This window comes from Molothrus aeneus, chromosome 9 (assembly GCF_037042795.1).
Source record: "Molothrus aeneus isolate 106 chromosome 9, BPBGC_Maene_1.0, whole genome shotgun sequence".
Classification (NCBI taxonomy): domain Eukaryota; kingdom Metazoa; phylum Chordata; class Aves; order Passeriformes; family Icteridae; genus Molothrus; species Molothrus aeneus.
In genome coordinates this window covers 18,588,827-18,610,592 of record NC_089654.1, presented here as the reverse complement: position 1 = coordinate 18,610,592, position 21,766 = coordinate 18,588,827, and the positions used below count along the sequence as shown (strand labels likewise).

General features: G+C 40.3%; 1 protein-coding gene across 1 annotated transcript in view; it reads right to left on the bottom strand.

Moving 5' to 3' along the window:
* Positions 1-15,779, bottom strand: part of SNX7 (sorting nexin 7) — a 29,325-nt gene extending 13,546 nt beyond the window's left edge. The window contains exons 1-7 of the mRNA XM_066556148.1: positions 15,447-15,779; positions 9,488-9,670; positions 7,559-7,669; positions 6,991-7,155; positions 5,817-6,018; positions 3,715-3,914; positions 272-358 (exon numbers count right to left, since the gene is read on the bottom strand). Of these exons, the coding sequence (XP_066412245.1) occupies positions 272-358; positions 3,715-3,914; positions 5,817-6,018; positions 6,991-7,155; positions 7,559-7,669; positions 9,488-9,670; positions 15,447-15,620 (1,122 nt within the window). The 5' untranslated portion in view covers positions 15,621-15,779. The remainder of the gene's footprint in view (positions 1-271; positions 359-3,714; positions 3,915-5,816; positions 6,019-6,990; positions 7,156-7,558; positions 7,670-9,487; positions 9,671-15,446) is intronic.
* Positions 15,780-21,766: the final 5,987 nt, after the last annotated feature.

Below are 21,766 nucleotides of genomic sequence, written 5' to 3'. Positions count from 1 at the left end.
CTTTCTTTTAACTCCAAGTGTGGGATATAAAAGCTAAAAATAAGCTGTGGTCCAGTGTGTGTTGACAAAGGCCAGTGGTTGCCCACCATGACCAGCAGCCCAGCTACTCAGTGCTGCTTCTTGCTGGTGATGGCCTTTGCCTGGCACAAGAGCTGCCAGAGGTGGGGACAGCCCCAGTCCCAGCCCCTGGCCTCAGAGGACAGCGTCCTTCTGCCCCTCTCCTGCTGCTACAACACGGCCTGGAAGAGTCCAGCCTTCTGAAAACACTTACCAGATCCTTCTCTGTCTTTTTATTGGCTAAAGCATCAACTTTGGAATCCAGCTCGCCTTGAATTTGGTCTCTCCTTTTCAAAACACCCTTAGTAGGGAAGGAAAAGAAAAAAAGAAGTAAACTGCACCAAATTTTAGCTCTTTCAGAAAACCATCAAACAAGTTGGCTATTTGATAAACAAGACCACAGAATGATACCATTTAATAATTTTGACATATGTTTTATCAAAAAAAAATTTAAATAATGAAGACTTATTTTTCCATACCTGTATTTTATATTACAGGTTTTTCACTAATCTTACTAAATCCAAAATCAGTGCCACAAGAATCTGCCATACACAATATTACTGCCAGCTGTATGAGCAGAACTGTTACAGGAGTTTACTTGGTATCAACTTAACTTACAATATATTCATTTAAAAACAGCAACATGAGTTTGCCAAATCTCATGAACAGAAGCATCTTGAGTAAAATTTACAAAATAAAGTAGAATGACTAGAAATAGTATTCAAGGCATTATTGAAATTGTGACTTTAACCTTTAATATTATTTTGTAAGTCCCAAATACAGTTCTGGCAAATCAGAAAAAAAATATCAGAAAAATCAGATAAAATTATCATAGGAACGAAAGCTTTTCTACCATTAATATATGTGCTTATTTTCAAAATATATAATTTTTACCTCCTTTGAAACTATCTTATCAGGTATTGGATTTTTAGCATAATATCAAAAAATAATTAGAAAGGGGAAGCAATATTACTTGTTAAGCTGCAAAACATGAACAGCATTTCCAATGCTCATTTGCTCTGAGACCTTGATGAAGCCTTACAAATGTCTCTTTGTCTTAGCTTCCTCATCTGTAAAAGCACACTCAGGTATGCTTATGTTGCAGAAATGTTGCAAGGCTTTAGTATTTTTGAAAAAAAATCAGAAGCAGGACATACATAATTACAAATCTCAAAACCTTCTTTTACATTACCTTGCCACAACTGGTTTTACTGCTTCTTCTGCAGAGATGTTCAGTATTCACCTCTAGCATAGAGCATGTTGAAACAGCACAGGGCACAAGCAGCTCTGCCTTCTCTAGCTCTCTTATTTGACTGAGTTCTCTCTGAAATCTTGACACTTTATCAAACATGATAGAATAATTTAAGAGCTTAAATTTCAAGTAATTTTTCACTCTTTCTTTTTGAACAGGTAATGACTATAAAAACCTGGTAAATCTGACTTTGGGCTTTTCTGAGCAATAGATCAGCAACAGAGATGAATGCTCATCAATACCTTGGAATCTTTTAGTTAGATAAATACAGAAAATGTTTATCTGGAAGCACAGAAGCAAAAAGAAAAAGTCTGGAACAGCTTTTCTTCATAATACAAATGTTTTCTCTTTTTTCCTATTTCTTTTGCCTCTTTTAAAACTTTTAATGACAGCTTGGCAACATTTATCACACATACACTTTAAATTACAAGACAAAACCAATTAACATTAAGGTGCTACATGGACAAGTGCTGACTTCTAATTGCAAACAAAGGCACTATCCTTTTAAAACATATTATTATACTTCTGCAGGTTTTTGTACAATACTTAATGGTACCTTGCCACAAAACCCACAAATAATTTTATGTGGACCCATGACTAATTAACGCTGTAATTTTTACCCTGAGGGACAGCAGATTTGTTCTGTGCGTTAGTTAGGAAGGGGTTGGTCCTGATGTAAATATTTTAGTTATGAATCCAACTCTTTTCCTAGTTACAGGCTGAACTTTCAACACTGGAAAATACAAGGATTGCATTGTATCGATCACACCTTCTGCAAATGTTCTGCACATTTGCAAGTGATCTTGGCAGCATTGCACCAAGGTCCCTGTGATGAGGGGTTAAACACACCTCTGAAAGGCTTGCTAGTGGGTGACTTCCACGGGTATTTTTGGGTATTTTATTTTAGTGGCTAGCATTTCCCTCTTCAAAGTGCAATAGGGAAATAAGCAGTAAGTAAAATAAAAATCCATGGTGAATGAAGGGAAAGGAACAGTTGTGGAACAGGAATGAGCTCCTGAAGGAAGACTTCTCCCCTGGACAGGACCTCAGGGCAGCCTAATACTGTGTTGCAAGTGCTGCATCAAGAAAGCTACAAGCAGAAAAAAACCAGTAAGGTGTGCAGGAAGAGCCAGGTAATCATCCTGGGGCTTGTCCCCAGAAATCTTTCTGTGCTCTGCACAAAGCAGAACGCCTGAGAAAGGGTGAGGGTGAGTCAGGCTGCTAAATAGAAGGCAATGTGTAGGCAGCATCTCCTCAGTAGCATAAAGACTACAATTGCTTATGGGTAACATAGAAATTCTCAAAAATAAGATTGGAAGTGGGGGAGGTAGATGACTGCTAGGGCAGTAATCTCTTCAGATCTTTAAGCAAAGCAGTACCTACCTCCATCTACCAGAAAATAATGAGGACTGTGAGATACAGGACATTTTGTATGGCCCCTTTTCTGTGAAGCTTGTTTTAAAGACAGCAGTCATTGCAGCAGGAATTCCTAACTCTTAGTAGCTAAGCCTTACTGAGAAAGTGGCAATACCCTGCTGAGTGCCACCAAAGGCTCAGTTAATTTGGGTCTTGCTCTACCTATGGACTGTAAGACTCATGCAGCCCCTATCCAGAAACCACTTCAGCAGGAGCTGGGTTCCCAGCAGTAACACAACAGATTCTGCAGCTGGCATTGCTCAAAACCTAGACAAAGACGGGTTTGTACACATGTTCTGCTTTCTGTAGGCAGCAAAGTGCCTACAGAAATTATAACACACTGAATTCAGTTACTTTATTATGTTGATTATCCACCAGCACTGACTGTATCAACTCTGGAGTCTGATTTTTTACATCCTCTCCGAGTGTAAGCAAAATACATACATAAAGGGAACAGAGAGCAGTAGTTTATGGCAAAGACTAACACATGCTTATATAATGGTGCAGGGACTGGAAGTTCCCAGCTGTTCAGGAAAAAGAAAACATACTTAGGAAGAGCTCCTAGAAAGGGAAAAACCTCTCCACTCCTTTTCCCACACACAATCTGTTACTCAATGAGTTCATATTTTGGCAGTGTCAGGGAAGGTCTTTCTCAACTGCTGTTCCCAAACCCTCCCTGCTACAATGCAGCACTCACTGAAGATGACAAAACTAGACACCCTAGCACAGCTACCCATAGCTGCCTGCCAGGCAAAACTATCAGGCTCTTCTTATTTGGAAGGGGCACCTCCTACTTGATTAGTAAGAGAAACAGGACCAATCAGATTCCCCAGTAATGGACAGGTATCATATGCTGTGCATGCTTTCTACTGAGTAAATACAGGGACTGTGAAGTCATTTTCATCAGCTACAAATTCTCTCCTGGACATGGTTGCTGGGCTAAGCCAAATTTTATACTGAGCCATAAGGAGTCCTTCAGGAAAGCTTACCATGAGAATTTCACTGTAGAGAACGTACTCATGCAGCATGGGCAGCAGGTGCTCTGAGAGCCCCGCCATTCTCCTCTCCGTGGCCCTGCAGCAGCGGTCGATGCAGCCGGCCAGGCCCTTCAGGGAGTCGCCTATGGCTTCCTCTGACGCCGACCACAGAGTGTGGATGGGGCCATACTCCTTCATTTCATTACAGTAGTCTTAAAAGGAACATATACACCTATTACTTTTCATTAATAGAGATCTAAGTGATACTAATTCCAACTATGTACTTACTGTGAACCAAGCAAGAGACTGACGCTAATTTTAAATTTGCTCGAATGACCAAAATAAGTAAACTCCAGTTCACTGTTTATGAGTAAACTAATCAATTAATGTATTGTAATTAAGTAGCTTTGAGAAATTTATCAGCAAAAGTGCCCCAGACATTTCACAATGACACAAATATTCAGGCAGATCTGAAGAGCTGCATTCAGCCACCAATGACCTGCATTACCTTACACTGTCTTCATACAGAGCAACAGGAGTCACGGCAATTGGTCTGACTTGCTGACTTCTACTGCTCTGAATTCCTCTGCTTCTTTGTAACAGTAATGTTCCAAATACAGTCTCAGTTATTGAAACTAGAAGCTTTGTTATGTCCCAAAAGCTTCAGAAGAAGCACTGAAGTTCACTCCTGCTCGACAGGTATCTCCTTCAGTAGTTTTTATTAATTTAAATACAGAGATATCTTATTAATTACTTCTCTTATGTAGAAGACATAAGAGAAGTAATTTTCTAGACCAAGTGATAATCCATAAACAGAGAAGGCCCACAAATCACTGTGCCACTTGCTAGGGCTAAACATGGGCAAGCTGCAGTTCACAGGAGGAGAGACTGTGAACACATTGGTCATGCATTGAAAATGCAATTTTGTCACTACTAGATTTATAATGAAGAAATGTCCTAAGAGAGAAAAAAGCAGTTATGTGGCATAAAGAGTGTAATGTATATTTTGAGATTATTTGGAAAAAAAATACATCCTCTATGGAAGATGTAATCAAGAAGCCCATGTTAAGGTACTGCAAGCAGGAATGTTCTCTGTATCACAGCTATCAACAATTCCTATTCACAACAGTGTGGCCCTGCACACAACTGTTCTGACACAAGTGTTGTTTGGAAAATCTAGAAAGAAGATATAACCTACAACATTTGGGAGCATGTCAAAATTCTTAAGCTTTTCCAAGAAATACTTTGGCACTGATACCTTGAACCTACAGAGCTCAGACAGCTACATTCACTGGAGGGAACAATGTCAATTGTTCCCTCCAGTGAAAGAGTTCCTACTCTTTTCACCAACATGTATTTTTCTTTTGTAACACCCTTTCAGTGAGAACACACTGAGATCTTCAGTGAGGACACACTGAGATCTGGTACTGCACAAGAAAGCTCTAGGACTCAGTTATTAACACAATGCAGCTCTTCAAATTATATTATATAGACAAGTAAATACTTTAAGTGCTGCCCAGTGGAAATTCTACTGAACAGGCATAGTCTGAGATCAGGATCATCTCAGAATCTCAGGAAAGTCAGTAACTTAGCATTCCAACTAGATGTGTGAACTGCTCTTACTTAAGGAAAAAATTCAGATTAACCCATCCTTCTTGAGAAAACTCTAGTAGGCACAGCTTATCATGAGAAAAAATTATGGCCAACAGTAAAGCTATTAAAAAATTAAAATCTACTTTGTCAATGGAAAAAAGATGCAGAACAAAACTAAACAAAGTTTAGAGACCTAGAATCAAGACAGCCTCATGTCACCATGAGATTGCACAGAAAACTGTACATTCCCTTGAAATTTAAGAACCAAAGGTCATGCTGCTTTCCAAAAAGCACATCTTAAAATATTCTTCTAAGTTCCTTATAAGTAGCTGAATGACATGTTAAAACTCTTCCTATTAAAAATTATTCAAACTTGAAGGTCTGTCAAAAACAGGACCAGAAAGAAAAACATAATAAAAACATCTCCCTTTTTCCTGGAGAGTATTTTGCCTGCCACAATGAAAACTAATTTACTTTTAAATGTCTTAAATCAGTAAAACTGATACATGTTTTCTACTTACCCCTTTCTTCCTTGTAAATCCTATGAGCTATTTTATCTAGTAAGTTTATTTTCTGACTAAATGTTTCCATGTAATCGTTCATTTGTGTAAACATTTCAGGACGATTTTTAACTGCTCCTCTTACTGAGGATGCTACAGCTCTGACGGTCCGTCCCATCCTGCTCAGCAAACCAGGACCTTGCTTCTTGTGGGAGGAGAGTTCCTAAAGACAGAACAAGCTCTCTTTACTCCAGGTACTTTTGTTAATTCTCTGAAAATTATAAATAAAAGCGCGCTTAAATTTTTCTTTTTTTTAAAAAAAACCAAAAACTACATACATAAACCTCTGTCTTTTTAGTATATAAATCTTATCATTGTTAGACCAGTGTCAGAACCATCCCTGTCTTGTGCATGTATTAGGTAAGCATTTCTGAGCAAACACAAGCATGCTATTGTGTGACAGTGTTGCAAGAATGGTTGAAGATGGCAGAGAACCTTCACCCCTTTGCTCCTCAGGGTGAGTTAGCTAGTTTACAATGTAGCTTTTTGAACAGGAAAGCAAAGGTAATGATTGAAGAAATAAGTCTTTGAGAAAAGCAGATAATGCTCCTACTGGAGGAAGCAATCCATCTATTTTTTTTAACTTTTTTAATACATTGCTAGAATAACCTTTGCTGAAATTCACAAGCAGGCTTTTCTGAGTACAAAACTCCTATTTCCAACTGGACACAATGTTGCAACAATGCAACAGGAAAATCCTGTATTTTTCTTTTATGAGATTAGTAAAACTTAAAAAAAAAAGAAGGAAAAGACATTGCCATGCCAAAATAATTAATTAATACCACTGTTTTACTCATAATCTTGGAAACTTATATGTGTACCAAAAAATATGCAGAGTTGAAATACTATGACTTTGCCACAAAAATCCAAAATGCAGTAACAAAACCAACTTTGGACAGTACAGCACCATTTATGGTCATGATTATCAAGACCACAGAACCACATGATTATCAAAACCAACAGAAAAGGTTATCTGAAGTTATGAATATTCCACAAATCCCCGCCTGCTTCTGCCACTTCTGTAACAAGCCATGGGATGACACTGCTGAATACTGAACCAGGGAAGCTCCTGATATACCCATCTAACATAACATGTGGCTTCACGTAACTGTAAATAACAACAAAGTCATTTTACCCAGGCTTGAGCAGTAAGAAAAATTTTGAAGTCCTCATTAAAAGTTAAAGTTGGATGATCAGCAATACGGTTCAAAAATTTATGTAAAGCTTTTCTTCGAGTCTCAATGAATTCATCACTAAATCGTTCCACCATTCCCTTCATTATGAATTTTTCAGGCAACGGCTAAGTAAAAAAAAAGAAGAAATATATTGTATAAATAGCATAATATTTGGAATATTGTAACAGTTCTTCTGCTTACTAAAAAACAGGTATACATTGTAAAATCCACCATGCAACAACCCAAAAGCTATATAAAGTTATCGTATTCAACTAAGGTATACCATTTTTCTTGTAATATACAGTGCAGAAGAACACAAGTACAACTAGGAAAGGACATAAATTACTGCAAATTAACCTAAGAAATAACTTTATGTGATTTTTGTCACATATATGTAAAGCTAAGGAAAATAGGTTGGCTTAATATTTGCGAAATTTCAGAAGCTGAAGAAAGACCTCAAACATCTCTGTATAAAACTGGAGCCATCTTATAAACAAAGAAAAATAACTTAAGTTTTAGCAAACAAACAGGAATGATCAGTGTTGGATGTGCTTCTTCAAGTTTGCTCTTCAACCACAGGAAATCCTGGTATCGTCTTTGGACTTCATATTCACTGGAGTCAAATTCACCACGGGTTGTCTGAAAAACAAAAGCAGAAAAAACAGGCTTAGGTTAGAATACCAGAAAAAAAAAAGTTTTAGATTTTGGAGAAAACTGAGTACTTGAGGGAATGCATACATTCTATTTGGTCCCTGTTACTGCTTTGCTGTTATGTTAAAGAACAATGATCAACTCCTTGAAGAGTTAACACATCCTATTTCAGCAAGAAATCAAAGTTCTATTGGGGAAAAAAAAAAGCACTAAGCTGCACTTTGTGCAGTGACATATAATGGTTATCTTACCACAATGTTTCCAAATTATTGCAATAATTACTTTAGTGTGGCATTTTTCTTTCAGCAATCACAGTTATGTTTGTTACTTTGGGCACTTCTCTTAAAGTGATTAGTAATATACAAGTGAGGAAAGTCCATTTTATAGCACTCTGAACAAAGCCCAAAGAGCTGACACACATCCTTGTGACATTACTCAATAATCCCCACATTCAAAACATGAAAACTTCAGCATATCACAGCAATAACACTTCCTGCACCTCTTAATGGATTCTGCAGCCTATCACTGATTCCAGTTTCGCAGCCCCCTGTTAGAATTTGCCATCAAACCTTTAATGCCTACAAAAAATGCTTATTACAGATTAAAAAATTGTTAGACGCTGAGATTTATTTTACCACTGCTCTGTCTTCTGGAGGCAAGCCACAAAGAGCCCATGTTTTCATTTACATGTGCTTTTTAGCATTCTTTGTTGCACAGAGATATATAACGTGATGCAAGTAAATTCTAAAAACCTCACAAGATGCTTGGTAATCCAAACATTTTTGAGGGTTGAATAAAAATTTTTCAAGGTGTGTGGGAGGGATGCTATTACTTTATCATCAACAACCAGCACTCCAAATTAAATATGATAAGAAAGGATAGAAGAGATAAAAAAAGCAAGACCAATGCAACTTACAGCCCTTTCATACTTGCCTGAAGAAAAAAATGTTCTTTCCTCTATAGAAGGAGGCATAAAGTGAAAATTATTGCTAGCAACATAACAAAGATAGCTCTCTTCCTACTCATTAAATATTTTATGAAGAATTGATATATCTTATTTAAAGATGAATAATTCCCATTTGAAAATATGCTTTTAAATGAATATTTTAAAAAGAACTCAAAGTAAAATAAATTAACAGTGCAATTCTCAAAATGCAGCCAGCAGAATATTTACTGGTAATCTCATAAGATCTGGCTGGTCTCACAAGGCTGACTTTCTTCCTTATTTTCGGTAAATAAGTTGCATTCAGGACAACTAAAAATACACTTAATTGTTTCCTAATACTACTTTTTCATTAGAGAATTGTGGCAGTTTCCCCAGAAATCACATGCAACTGTACATGGGAAGAAAACACCCATGTGTTAATGGATGCAATTAGAAAAGAATGGAACTGAAAGACTGTAGAAGGTAATGTTTATGCAAAATGTAAGATTGGTAGCCTGTAAGTTATCCAAAAGTCATCAATACTTGTGCTAATACAGTGTCTTCAAAGCAGATCAGTCCTTTGGCTGTTTCCTGTTCCTGCTGGAGATCACAACAGAAAATGTTATTGCCTCACAGCACTCATTTTGCCATTGAAGAATTATTAACTACTTTCTCAACATAAAGAATCTAAGCACGTGTGTATACAGACTCACACTGAATTTTTTCCATTACATAGCACAGTTTCATGCAGTTTTAGTTGTCTATAACTCCTGGCAAAATTAAAGTTTAAATTTAGCAATAGGCCAGAGAATAGTGTGCAAGAAGAGTGAAAATGCCAGTTGTTATCAAAGCAAGCCATTAAACCACAAATAGATACTCACCTTTGTGACTACTCTGTATGTGATAAATGTTTCAATGGCTGTAATGTGGCTTTCAGGATCATCGACTGTAATGAAGAGATCTCTTAATTCAGGCCCATCTTCAAATTTATACTGGTTTATCATTGATGAGGGGGATATTGGCACTGAAGGACTGAATGAGTTTACCTCAGTCAGAGATGTATCCTGCAGATAAGACATGAGGACACCCATAATCAGTAATCTTTGTATACAAACATGTCTCTGATGCTAAAATGGCAAGCTTTAAAATAATCTGATAGAACAGGTAAAACTCAGAGCAAATGAAAGAATTATGTAGTACATAGCAAATCTGGTATCCTTTTCAGTATTTGCTTTGGTGAGGATGTAAGAAATGAGATTTATTCTAAAATGGATGAAAGATCAAAATACTACCATTTGAGAAAACGTTATGTATAGGTAGAAAGAGTACTTGCCTATGAATAATAAAATTAGTTATGAACCAAGCACCCATTAATTGTGTAGGGTACTTACCACTTTTATTAAAATTGTTAGCAGCCAATTATTGAGGATTTATGATGTTTGAATTATCTCTAATTACCTGAACAGAATGGATAAAAAAATGATGATTCAAAAAAACAAGGCAAAATCCAAATCAGAATTTTTACTGGAAGTGGATATTTCAGTTGCATTTATTTTAAATAATATTTGAAATGGAAAACAATTAAAAGTACATAAATTAATTTTTTTTTCTTAAGGAAAACAGTAAATAAGGATGCAGTACAAATTAGCTGCTTAATTTCTAAAAAAATTAGTCAAACCACTGTTTTGGTGAAGTGAAAAACCTCTTTTTGATACCATTGACCACTTCCACACAACTCAATATGTCCCCATAGCAGCTGCTTCTGCTAGTACATTCAATGGTGCTCACTCATCTGCTGAGAAACAAGGTGGAAACTGGAAATGGGCCAGAAATCTCATTTTCTTCCTTAGTTACAAGTCTGGGTGAGATCTACTAATCTAGAATCTTGAAGGATACAGTCACCATGAAAAGAAATTGAATTCACTAACTTCATAAAAGAGCATAACAAATAAATAAATCATTAGAGATAACAGAAATTGAAACCAATCATTATATTTTAAATATCAAATACTGTATATGGCTTTTTAATATATGCAATATAAAGAATTATCTTCATAACAAACTTTATTTCCTAGAAGTTTTCTAAAAGGGCTGTTAGACTACACCAACTATGAGTAGCAAAGAGTTCCCCTCTCCAATGCCTTGTTAATTATGGAGGAAGGAGAACAGGGATGCAGTTAAAGAGAAAACTGCTCAAATGCCAGGACTGGAATAGTGTGAGTCCACACTAACTGGAGTCATGGCATCATCCCAAGGCTGATCTCACAGGAATGAAGGGAACCCGACTGTACTGCTGAACTGTGTCAGAGTTGCTTTTTGTCCTTTGAATTCAACTGGATCAAAACTTTCTAAACACCTTATCTTGTTCTTCTGCTTTGGATTTATCAGTGTACTCCTACAAATATGGAAGAGACATTTATACCAGGAATTATGCCCAGAAAGTGCTTATGTACTAGCTCTCCTCCCCTCACTTACATGCAGTTCTTTGAACAGGGAGACAAAAGCAACACAGAAGACTGAAGACAACACTTTAAATATTACACAGGGGCCTCCTTGTATCCCTGTCAGTCATTTTACTTTTTCTCAGTGTGTTGCTACACAACTTCTATACAGCCAGCACTATCCTGAGTCGTGCAGAATAAACAGAGCTGTTCCCAGAGCCTGCTAGCACTGGCTGCCCATGGTCTAGATGAAGAATGAGGACTGCTAGCTCAGAGCAGCCCATGCAATTCAAAGCGCTGAGGCAATGGGAAATTTCTACGGAAAGAAAAATGGATGTGAGCAAGTAAGGGACTTGAATGGCCATATAATTTGAGCAGTAATGATTCTGCAAAGCCTAAACTGGATCAAGGTAAATGTGTTTCATATTTTCTCATTTTACATGGAGCGTAAATGTCATAATGTTTCCTTCCTTCTTCTAGGTTGCTACTAAAAATTGTTCTATTCATGGAGGTATGAAAATATATGTTTATGTGGAAGGGCTTATGAATATGTGATTTGAGAAACAAAATATGGGCAACAAAAATCCACAGAATAGGCAAGTCTCTGGTTTTGTTTCATATAGCTCTAGCATTCACGTGCACCAGAATGAATACACCTGAGTTTTAAAGAAGCATCTGTCTCTTTATCCTCATGATAGTTCAGTTTTACTTCCAGTAATTCTTGAAGTTCGTGTGACCTAAGCCTGACGTCATCACAGAAACACATTTAAAAAAACCCATGATAATTTTCTATACAGCTGTAATTTTGTGGCTGGAACTATGTTTTTGTGTGCATACAGATGAGGGCAGGAGTTTTGTAGCACAGGAAAAACAGACAGCTCTCGGGTCGTGTAACCTTCTTCCTCCTCATCCATGCCAAGAACATCAAGGCCCTGTCCCAGAAAATTATGTCTTTTCCCACACCTCCCCCATCCCCACCTACCTGCAGTACCCCTTCTCTTTCCAAGCCCCTTCCCTCCTGACAGAGCAGTTGGCAGAGCTAAGTGTGCCAGTCCACAAACAGGTTCATGCCTTTTGATTTACTGGCCAAGAGACCAAAGCCATGGAAAATCAATGAGCTCCTCACAGCATGAGGGCCTTTTTCAGTGACTCCTTTCTCTAACACTTGCAGTTACCTATCTCAGTCTCACATTTGACTGCAACTGGTCAGTTGCAGTCCAAAATACATCAGGGAAGAAAACACTCCTGCAGCCAGAGCAGCCTTAAAACAGGCTACACCCAGAGCTGAGACTGCAGCTCTTTGGAGACAACACGAAGCCTGGGGGTTTGTCTAAACAATGCTCCCTCCCACAGCATAGGTCCTTGACCCAAGGTTACCTCTGTGCTCCATCCATCCATCCATCCATCCATCCATCCATCCATCCATCCATCCATCCATCCATCCATCCATCCATCCATCCATCCATCCATCCATCCATCCATCCATCCATCCAATCCAGCAAGGATCCAGAGCTTGAGATAAAGGACATGGGGCAGAGTTTATCTTATAAGTGAATAACTTGGTTGTTGGAGCATTCTTCAAAGAGCAAAGAGATTGAGGAGGACTGATTTATAAGTGCATTTTTTGGCCAAGGAACTATTCTGTTCTTCTGTAACTGTCTCAAATCCTTGATGAACTTGAAGAAAAATCTTGAAGAAAAATTTGTTTTTATGCAGTTCTGAAGTGGTATATACATGTTTTTCAGAAATATCATTAAGTTTTCTGTAATTATGAAATGCAGACAACCACTGTAAAACAGAATTTGAAAGCAGAGGTGCTAAAGATTTTAAATATTAACCAAACTGCTGACAGCTTTGTCAATGCTACGTATCAGTAATCAAAGAATGCAAAAGATAACTGAATGGGTATTTGTGATACAGGCAGTACTCTATACTTTGAAGCTAAGGGAAGAAAGCAGGTTGAAAACATTCCATCTGTCTGACTCATAACTCAGCTCCCAGAATTTGTCTCAGCTGAAAAGAATCACAAACTTTTTCAGTGGCAGTGGAAACTAGGATAAAGTGAAATGCATATCACATCATGAAATGCTTTATCAGAGCTGCTGAAGATGCTGGTCTGTAATATTTGAGATATGTCAGAGGATACCAGGTCAATGGTTTATAGCACTATCAGGTTAAATGTCTATGGATTTTCATAAAATAAAAGCCCAGTGTTTACATTCTGAGTAATAACTCAGGGTATTGAGGTTGACAATTTTTAAGAACCTCATTTTTCACCATTTTGTTAGCTGGCACATTGCACTGCCTAGACTGAGAAAGATGAAGCTGACGAGAGTGGCAGGCAGCGAGCTCTGCACGGCTGCTGCCATCCCCCTTGGCCTGCAAAGGCTACACCACTGCCTTACAGACACTGCATGAGGAACCCCATTAAGGTGCAATTTAAAACAAGGCAGTCCTGGAACACTATGTTATGGAAAAATTGGTTTTACAAAACTTAGTTGTAAGCTACATTTAGCCTGTCAGATTTCTCTGAATATATGGAACATGAATAAATAGGGTGCAAAGCCCAACCAACGTCACAGATTTTCATCAGCTCAAAAGATCAGATTTCAAATTGCACTTGAAAACAAATCATGAATTTCTGGTTGATATATACAACCACTACATGCAGGTATCCAAGCTTTGGACAGAAAGCTGTATTTTCATATAATATGACAAATTTTCTTGTTTGCAGGAATAACTTATCATGTAGCATGTATTAACAGTAGATAAGATTTCATATATGTAAAAAATATTTGGCATGAATCCAGGTAGAAATTTAAAGATCTCAATATTTGCCATAAAGCAGCAGTAACTTGTATCAACTCCACTAGGTTTTATTTCTTATTCCCAAGGAGAATTGCTCTTGATAAGGAAGCAGCATAAGCATCAATACACTGCGTTGACAAGCAGATACCTTCATGCAGAACTGCCTGAACTTCACTCGTAAAATGAAATGGATGCAAAGTGAGCATCAACAACTAAAATGATATTTTAGCACTGTTTCTGCACACAAGTTCAGTGAATCGTTCATCTTTTTAAGTAAAATCAGGACTCGTGCTTTCCAAGAAAATATAATTCAGCTCGACCCTAGTTATGCTTCAGAAAAATACAGGTAACTTGGTGAAATTTAGCCTAATCTCTTGCACGTTACAGACTATTAAATCACCTAAAAGTCCCTTCTGGCCTTAAAAGCCATGAGTTTCAAGAATTCTATTATAGTTTAAATACACAGCAGTACATACATAAATTCTATTACAGAGTTTAAATGCATAGCTCCTAAGAAGGAAGTCCTTATCCCAATAGCAGCATTCATTCATACCACAACAGTGTTTCTCACCTACAGAAATATAAAAACCACACATTTACTGCCTGTGACAATCTGTCCTACTGAATAGAAATACATTGTCCTTTTTCAAATTGTAAATGTAACTGCTATTTCTCTCCCATGGCACACCACACATCCTATCACAGCAGTCTGCAAGTCTCAGATGGTGAACGACACCCTAGCCCCATACACATTTTCTCCACCCTACTTCTCTGTATGCATTTGTATTTTAGATCCTGCCTTGATAAGGCAAATAAATCCGTGGCATGCCCTCTTCTTTAACTACTAAGGAGACATAGGTAAGTCTTGTCTTCACCTGTACTAAATCAGTACTAAATGAGAAACGATACACGTGGAAGCCATACCCTCCTCCGCTGGTTTAATTAAAACCAGCACGATCAGCCAGATGGGCACGCATCTACCTGGCTGTGTGCTCTCTGAAGGTGGACACTGATACATTATCAGTTACGTTCATTTGATTCCCTTCATCAAAATTCAGGTATTATCTTCTCAAATCTCCCATCTGAAGGTATGATACTTCATCTTTTAAAAGAAAACTCAAACTGAAACTTGGAAACATTTATTTACACTCAAACACAAGTGCAATTACTAAACACGATTGTTTATTTAATTTACAGATACATATGTGGCACCTGACGAGCCTAAGTGATGGTAAGGGTACAGCGAGTCCAGATTAGACGGCACATGTAAGGTAAGCGCAGTCATGACTCACACTGCTGGTCTGAAGCAGCGACTCCGCGTTTCGTGCCCGAGAAGTCACCCGAGACCGCCGATCGCTGCCCGTGTTAGCCCCGCGCCCGCGGGCAGCCCGGCCTGTCACGGAGCCCCGGTGGCACCAGGGAGCGCCGTGCGTGCGAGGGGCGAGCGGGCAGAGGCCGCGATCGCCGCCCGGGGCGGAGCCATCCCCTCCCGTCCCGTCCCGTCGCGCCACCCCGACTCGCCCGACGCCGGCTGGGGCAAAGTACCGGCGAGCCCGCCCGGCCGCCCCCGGCGCGGAGGGTGCTGCCGTACCTTGCTGAACACCTCCAGGTCGTCTTCCTCATCGTCCAGGGCCAGCACCTCGGCGGCGGCAAGCACCGGCCCCCGGGCCGTGCTGAGGACACCCGCAGCGAGATGCGAATCGGCTCCGGGCCCTTCCCCGCCGGCGGGGAGCGCCGGCCCCGCTACCCGGCCCTCAGTCTCCATCCTGCCCTACGAGCGCGGGCGGCGGCCCCACCACAGCCGCTCTCCACGGGACCGCAAGTGGCGGCTCCCCCGCCCGCCCCTGGCCGTGGCCGGCCCGGGGGGCGCGCCCAGTGCGCAGGAGTGGAAGCGGCGGCAGGAGGGCCGCGCTGCCGGGCTAGGGCTGGGAGGGAGCGGGGCCGGGGGGTCTCGAGCCTACCGGCAGGCCCAGACAGCGGGGACTGCGGCTGCGGCCTCTGCGGAGGCGGGACGGGGCGGCTCAACGCCCACAGGCGTGTTCGTAGCGGCGCGGGGGACGCCGCCCTGGTCGCCCCCGGGGCTGCCAGGGGACTGGGCGAGCTGCCCTCGGGGTGCCGCTGGCCGCAGCCGCTGGAAAGAGTGTGCAGTGTCTCGGTCGGGAGAGCTCCGTGCGCTCCCAGGCAGCCGCCCGCTCTGCCCTCGGCAGCCCCCGGGCCCGGCAGGGGCGTACCCAGGCTTGCTTTCCTGCGCTCTCCGGGTTGGACTTTCTTCCCTCCTGGCTGGCACTCAGGTGCCGCACCGGGGCAACAGGCAAAACCCACGCGTTGCTGCTTTGTCTCTTGCCTCTCGTACAGCTTCTCTTGAGCAGCCGCTCTGTCGCTCGTAGCTGGACCCCTTCGCCGTGAGGTCAGGCGTGTGTCCTAATGCTGGGGCCAGGGACTCCTTGGTGTCAGAAATGTGCTTGTGAGAACAAAGTGACGGCACATTACATCAGAAAAGCAGCGGGGAGACACCAAACGTTTAAAAGCGCAAAGCTGTCCTTTTTTTGTAAAGTAAAACCATCGGAATTGTGGGATTTCGAAGTTGGAAGTATTGAACTGGAAGTAATGGCCGGCGCCGTTCGTTGCCGGAGCCAGGGCCGAGCAGGGAGGCGGCGGGCGGGGAAGACAGCCCTGACCTGCCCTGGGCTTCAGCGCCTCCCTGGCACCGACCCTGGGCCGGAGTCGGGAGCGCCGCCGCTGGGCCGGGCCTGCGTTTGCTCAGTGTGGAACAGGGCACATCTCTCTAGGCGCCGCCTGAAATAGCTGAAGTCAACTTTGTTGTTAATGTAAATTTCAGGAGTCGTGGGCGGGTTCTTAAACAGGCAGATACAACATTGTCTTTGTGTATCTTGATTCCCTTGCTGTCAAATTAGAAAAGGCAAACCCCGTAATCAAATGAAAGTATTTTGAAAAGTATTCCTTCGTGAAGCGCTGCAGGCAGCTGATGAGGAAATACATTTGATATTTCATGTTTTCGGCGAAGTCTTGAACCACAATTTGAAATAAAGGGATTAAAATAAAAACCACCAAATATTCACTGAACTGTGAAAAGAGACAAAGACTACGTCTGCCTAATTAGAGAGTGTTTACTGAGACATTTTAATTTTTGTTTAAAAATACCCTAAAATTCACGAGGAGACGGGGGCAGTGGCCCGCTCCACGCCTCAGGTGCCAGCAGCGTTTGCTGCAGGGGTCTCGCCCGGAGCCGCCGGCAGAGGGAGGTGGGATGCGCCCGTCCTGGAGCCTCGCACACCCGCCGATGCCTGAGGACCTTTCAGTAAGTGCAGATAAACGGTTCCTGTAGCATTAAAATAACAACTGCCCCTGGTACGAGATGCCCAGGCTTCTTTTCTTTCCCACCCTGTGTAGACTGTCCCTGCCCTATTGCTCTTTGCTGTGCCTCAGCTCTGCGCCCCTGAGGGGCCCGGGGGTTTCTTTGGTGCGCTGCGTTCCTCGCAGCCTGCCACGGGCTCTGGCCTGAGCGCTGCTCCCCTCCAGGTGAGCGCTGCTCCCCTCCAGGTGAGCGCTGCTCCCCTCCAGGTGAGCGCTGCTCCCCTCCAGGTGAGCGCTGCTCCCCTCCAGGTGAGCGCTGCTCCCCTCCAGGTGAGCGCTGCTCCCCTCCAGGTGCTGCAAGGGCCCTGCTGGGGCTCCTTGTGGTGCAGGTGCTTCTCGTCTGGTGTCAAATCTCCGGCTCTTCCTACCTCTGTGTCTTTTACGGCTCCTTTCTAGTGTCGTCGCTGCTCCTGTCCCCTCTGATTACCTTCAGGTACCAAAGACTGATGAAAAGTGACTATTACAATATAAATTTTCTACTCTGTCTCCTGTCCATCTGTGAGAAGTGTAGCTACTTTGTTTTCTGACTTTATCTATAGCTGATAGTATATAGTTTCCAGTGGCTTTGCCCTTATTTCCACATGTTCTGCTATAGGCCTGCAGGTTTTCTGAATAGAATAAGTACCTACAACCTGTATAATGCCCAAGTTTTTAATATGTCTGTATTTAAATTTAGATTATATACTTGTGAGGCAATAACAAACTCAAGGACCTCAATTTCAGACAACACACATCAGAGATGGTAAATAAAGGACAGCCAGTCAAAGAAAGGATAAAATTGATGTACTGTAGGCTTGAATATTAAGGCTGTTGTCTGAGTCATACTAATTTTCCAAAGTTTTACCGTGCTCTTGGAGTTTTTTATTTCTGTTTGAGAGAAATATTGCAAGATGCTTTAATTGGACTTTTTTCTTACTATAGCTTTTTATTAGCTCATTAATCAAGCTTAAGAATATTTTTAGATTCCTTGCTGGCAGTGCTTATCTTTCTGTGCTTTATATTTGAAGTATCAGTCTGTAAGGAAAAGGTATTCATTGTCCTTCACTCTAGAAAAAATATGCATTGCATTTAACAGTCAGTTGGAGGTTTAATCATCAAAAGGACCCCCGCTAAAACAAAATAGGAGACTGTTCTGTGATTACTTTCAGCTCCCTACCCCACCCTCTATGCCAGTTGTCCCTAATTTCTGTTAAAAGGGCTGAGTAAGCAAATGCATCTTCAGGGCACCTTCCCACCCAAGCTGAGTCCTAGGGGCTTGCCAGCACCTCTCCCCTGCATTGTTTAGCAAAGAGAGCATTTTACAGACTCAGGGATTTTGTGCTCATTTCCTGCTGTAGGACCACAGGTTCATGCCTTTTGATGACTTAAAATAGTTGAATAGTTGTTCTATTCAAAGATATTGCAGATAGCGTAAATACAGAGCTACGCTTAGCAAAGGGGATTTGCAGGTTTCTCTTGAACTTTTATTTCAGAATTACATTGCTGTAGATCTTGTTTTTTCTTTATTTCCATGTATGTATATTCACAGGCTCCATGTTTCCTGGGCACCAGGGATTTACACATTTTACTGTAGATAACCTTTACTGAACCTGTGGAATGAGATCTTGGCAATAATTAAGTCAATATATTAGATGTTGTACCGTGAGTATTGTTGCCCCACTTATCTAAAGAAATAGGTATTGCACTGAAACAATACTTGACAATATTTTGCTAAAGAAATTGTAACATTTTGCAAAATATGGGGTTTTTTCCTAAATTCCTATGCAATTTTCATGAAATACTCTACCTTCCCAGGCACTCCTACTCAGGAACAGTAAGTGGAATATTCTCATATGCTGGGGTTGAGCTGCAATCACCTCCAAATTTTATTTATTCACTTAAATCCAAAAAGCTATTTTGTATTACAAAAACGTCAATATTATTCCTACTTGCATTTTCTCTTTTTCTTTGGTAAGAGTGTTGATCTTAGCTAGTAATCCCAGAGTTGCTTTTCCTTGAACAAATTAAATTTACAAACACCGAAGCAGAACCAAGCTATTCCTTTACTCTTATGTGCAGGCTGCATGTTATCCCTTTAGGCCACAATACCACGTTGAATACTTAATGTTGACTTGTCAAGTTTCACCAACTGCACAGTGATATGGACAGGATTAAATCTTGTTTTATTTCACCATCTCTCTAGCCATGCAGCAGCGGGGCATGGAGGGCTCCTGGTGTTTTACTCTGTTCCACCACTGCAGTGCAAATAAGCGTGTTAGTGAATCTGCTGACATTCAGCACCTTGACGCAAATGAGAACGTTTTTCTAGCTCTGAAATGGATTGTCAAGTAGCATTCTTGTCAGGGTTGTGTAGTGCATAAGCAGAAGTCATTATGTTTACACCCAGAAGATATTTTGATGGTGAATTAAGGGCTGACCTTCATATCATACCATTTATTAGAGCAAGCTTTTTAGTAAGCTCCATTTAATGGCTTAGAATAAGGTTAACTATTTATGTTCCATGCCTGGACTCACAAGGAAGTTGGAACATTAAAACTCTCTACATTGTGAGCTGCTTAGCTTTTCAACTTGCCTTTTGATTTGTGGTTGAAAGGTAATTGTTAAGTTATTGTGATATTTTTGTTGTTGTTAATTTAAATTTGGAAGATTCTTTAATTGGAATATTGTAAAATGATTCATCTGTCAGATGGTGGATATCCTGCAAGCTTATTTTTTTCCAGAGACTATCAGACTGTTTTTCCTTTCTGACTGCCCAAAGGAAATTACAATGTAGTGTACTCATAATCACATTATCTCTTTTATAGCTGCAGATGATTTTTAAGGCATTGCAGCTGTACAAACCCCTGATCAATATCTGGAGACATGCTATCCTTTTAAGCTATGTTACTGTCAAATTTTAGACATAAAAATATTCCAGGTGAAGCACTGTATCACATATATTTTACAATACCTAGAACCAGTTATCACGCTTCATTAGATATGAAAGCATCATTTTTTGGGGAGGGTGGGGTGAAGGGGTGTAATACTTTGCATTGTTGTGAAATAGAGTCTATCTGTTCTAATATAGCATTGTTTTTTCTGCTGAAAAAATGGTTTCCTGTTTTCAAAAAAATGCTGCTGTCCTAGTTTTTTGAGGAACTGTATATTTAGCAATCTTTACTGTATGGCATGAAATACTAGAGTATCTCCTAGTCAGAAAGTATGCAAAAATATTCATACATTAAATACATATCAAGGCTTATTGAAGTAATTTGATACAGGAGTTGGAATTCTCTCTGGTTTTAATTTTTCTCATGTCTGTTTATAATCCATTTCACTTGAAGGATTGTGTATTTCAGCTGGTGTAGTGTAATGGCTCTGAAAACACTGTGCAAACTGGTGATCATTTTTTGACCTTTAGGCACAGGTTTTGCCACCATTTCAAGGTTAATTAGCCCTTACAGAATTGCTTGGTATGGATTTAGCAATCCTTAATGTTTGCACATGCTTTCAGTGACCCTCAAAACTTTTTAGTAGTAGGTAAGCCTAAGTACGTTTGTAGTAGGTGAGAGTACTTAAACCAATACAGAAGATGCACCGTGGTTGAATTAACACTCCATATTCATAATGTTTTAATAGATTTATTTTTTAGATAGCAAATTTATGTGCCTTTTGCCTTAGTTTATTACTACCAGGATGACTACTAAGAAAGTTTTATATAAGAGATTTTTTTTTAGTCCTCAAATTCACATCTGAACTACTGACATAAAATTTCGAACAGCACGCAACCTAATTAACAATTTCGTACTAATTGATAGAAAGTGACATGTATATTGGTATTCATAAACATGTAGAAAATTCATATTGCAGCTATACTGCTGGAGAATCTCTCCATTTTATCTGAGCTCTTTCCATAGAACTCTGTAGTATAATACTAATTGTAAAGGACAGTGACTCAAGGTCATTCTTGCTAAAAGCTTCCACTTTTTGTTCTACAAGGATCAGAAAATTTTTAAAAAGCCCCATCATCATAATGCAGAAATAAAAGTATGATCATGTTACTAGATTATGGCCCAGGGGAAAGAATGTGAACAGCATGGCTGCAGAGAGGAATTCTAAGTGATGTATGTGAAACTGCCAAAATGAGAATTGCAGCTGAAGGAAGTGAGCCAGCAGTCTAACTACAATCAATATCCAGGTTAAGTAAACAATTACACTCTGCCAGAGCTGGAAGAAAATCCACACAGCCTGACAGGGTACCTGAAGTGTCTTCAGTTATAAATTCTGAATTTACTTCTTGGATAGCTTTCTTGTCATTTGCACAGACTGTAAATGTTTGTTGGTTTTTTGGTTTTTATTTTTTGTCATCTGTAAGGGAAAAACTGTTCTCACTGTATGAAGAGCTGTTTCTAGGTCCTGGCAAACAAATGATGCATTTTAGTTAATAGTGGAGGTTGTTTTAAAAGTCTGGAAACTGGTCACTCCGAAGTGACCAAAGAACAATGTATCTTATCAGACAATCTGATTGGTATGGGAAGCAGGCATATGAATAATTTA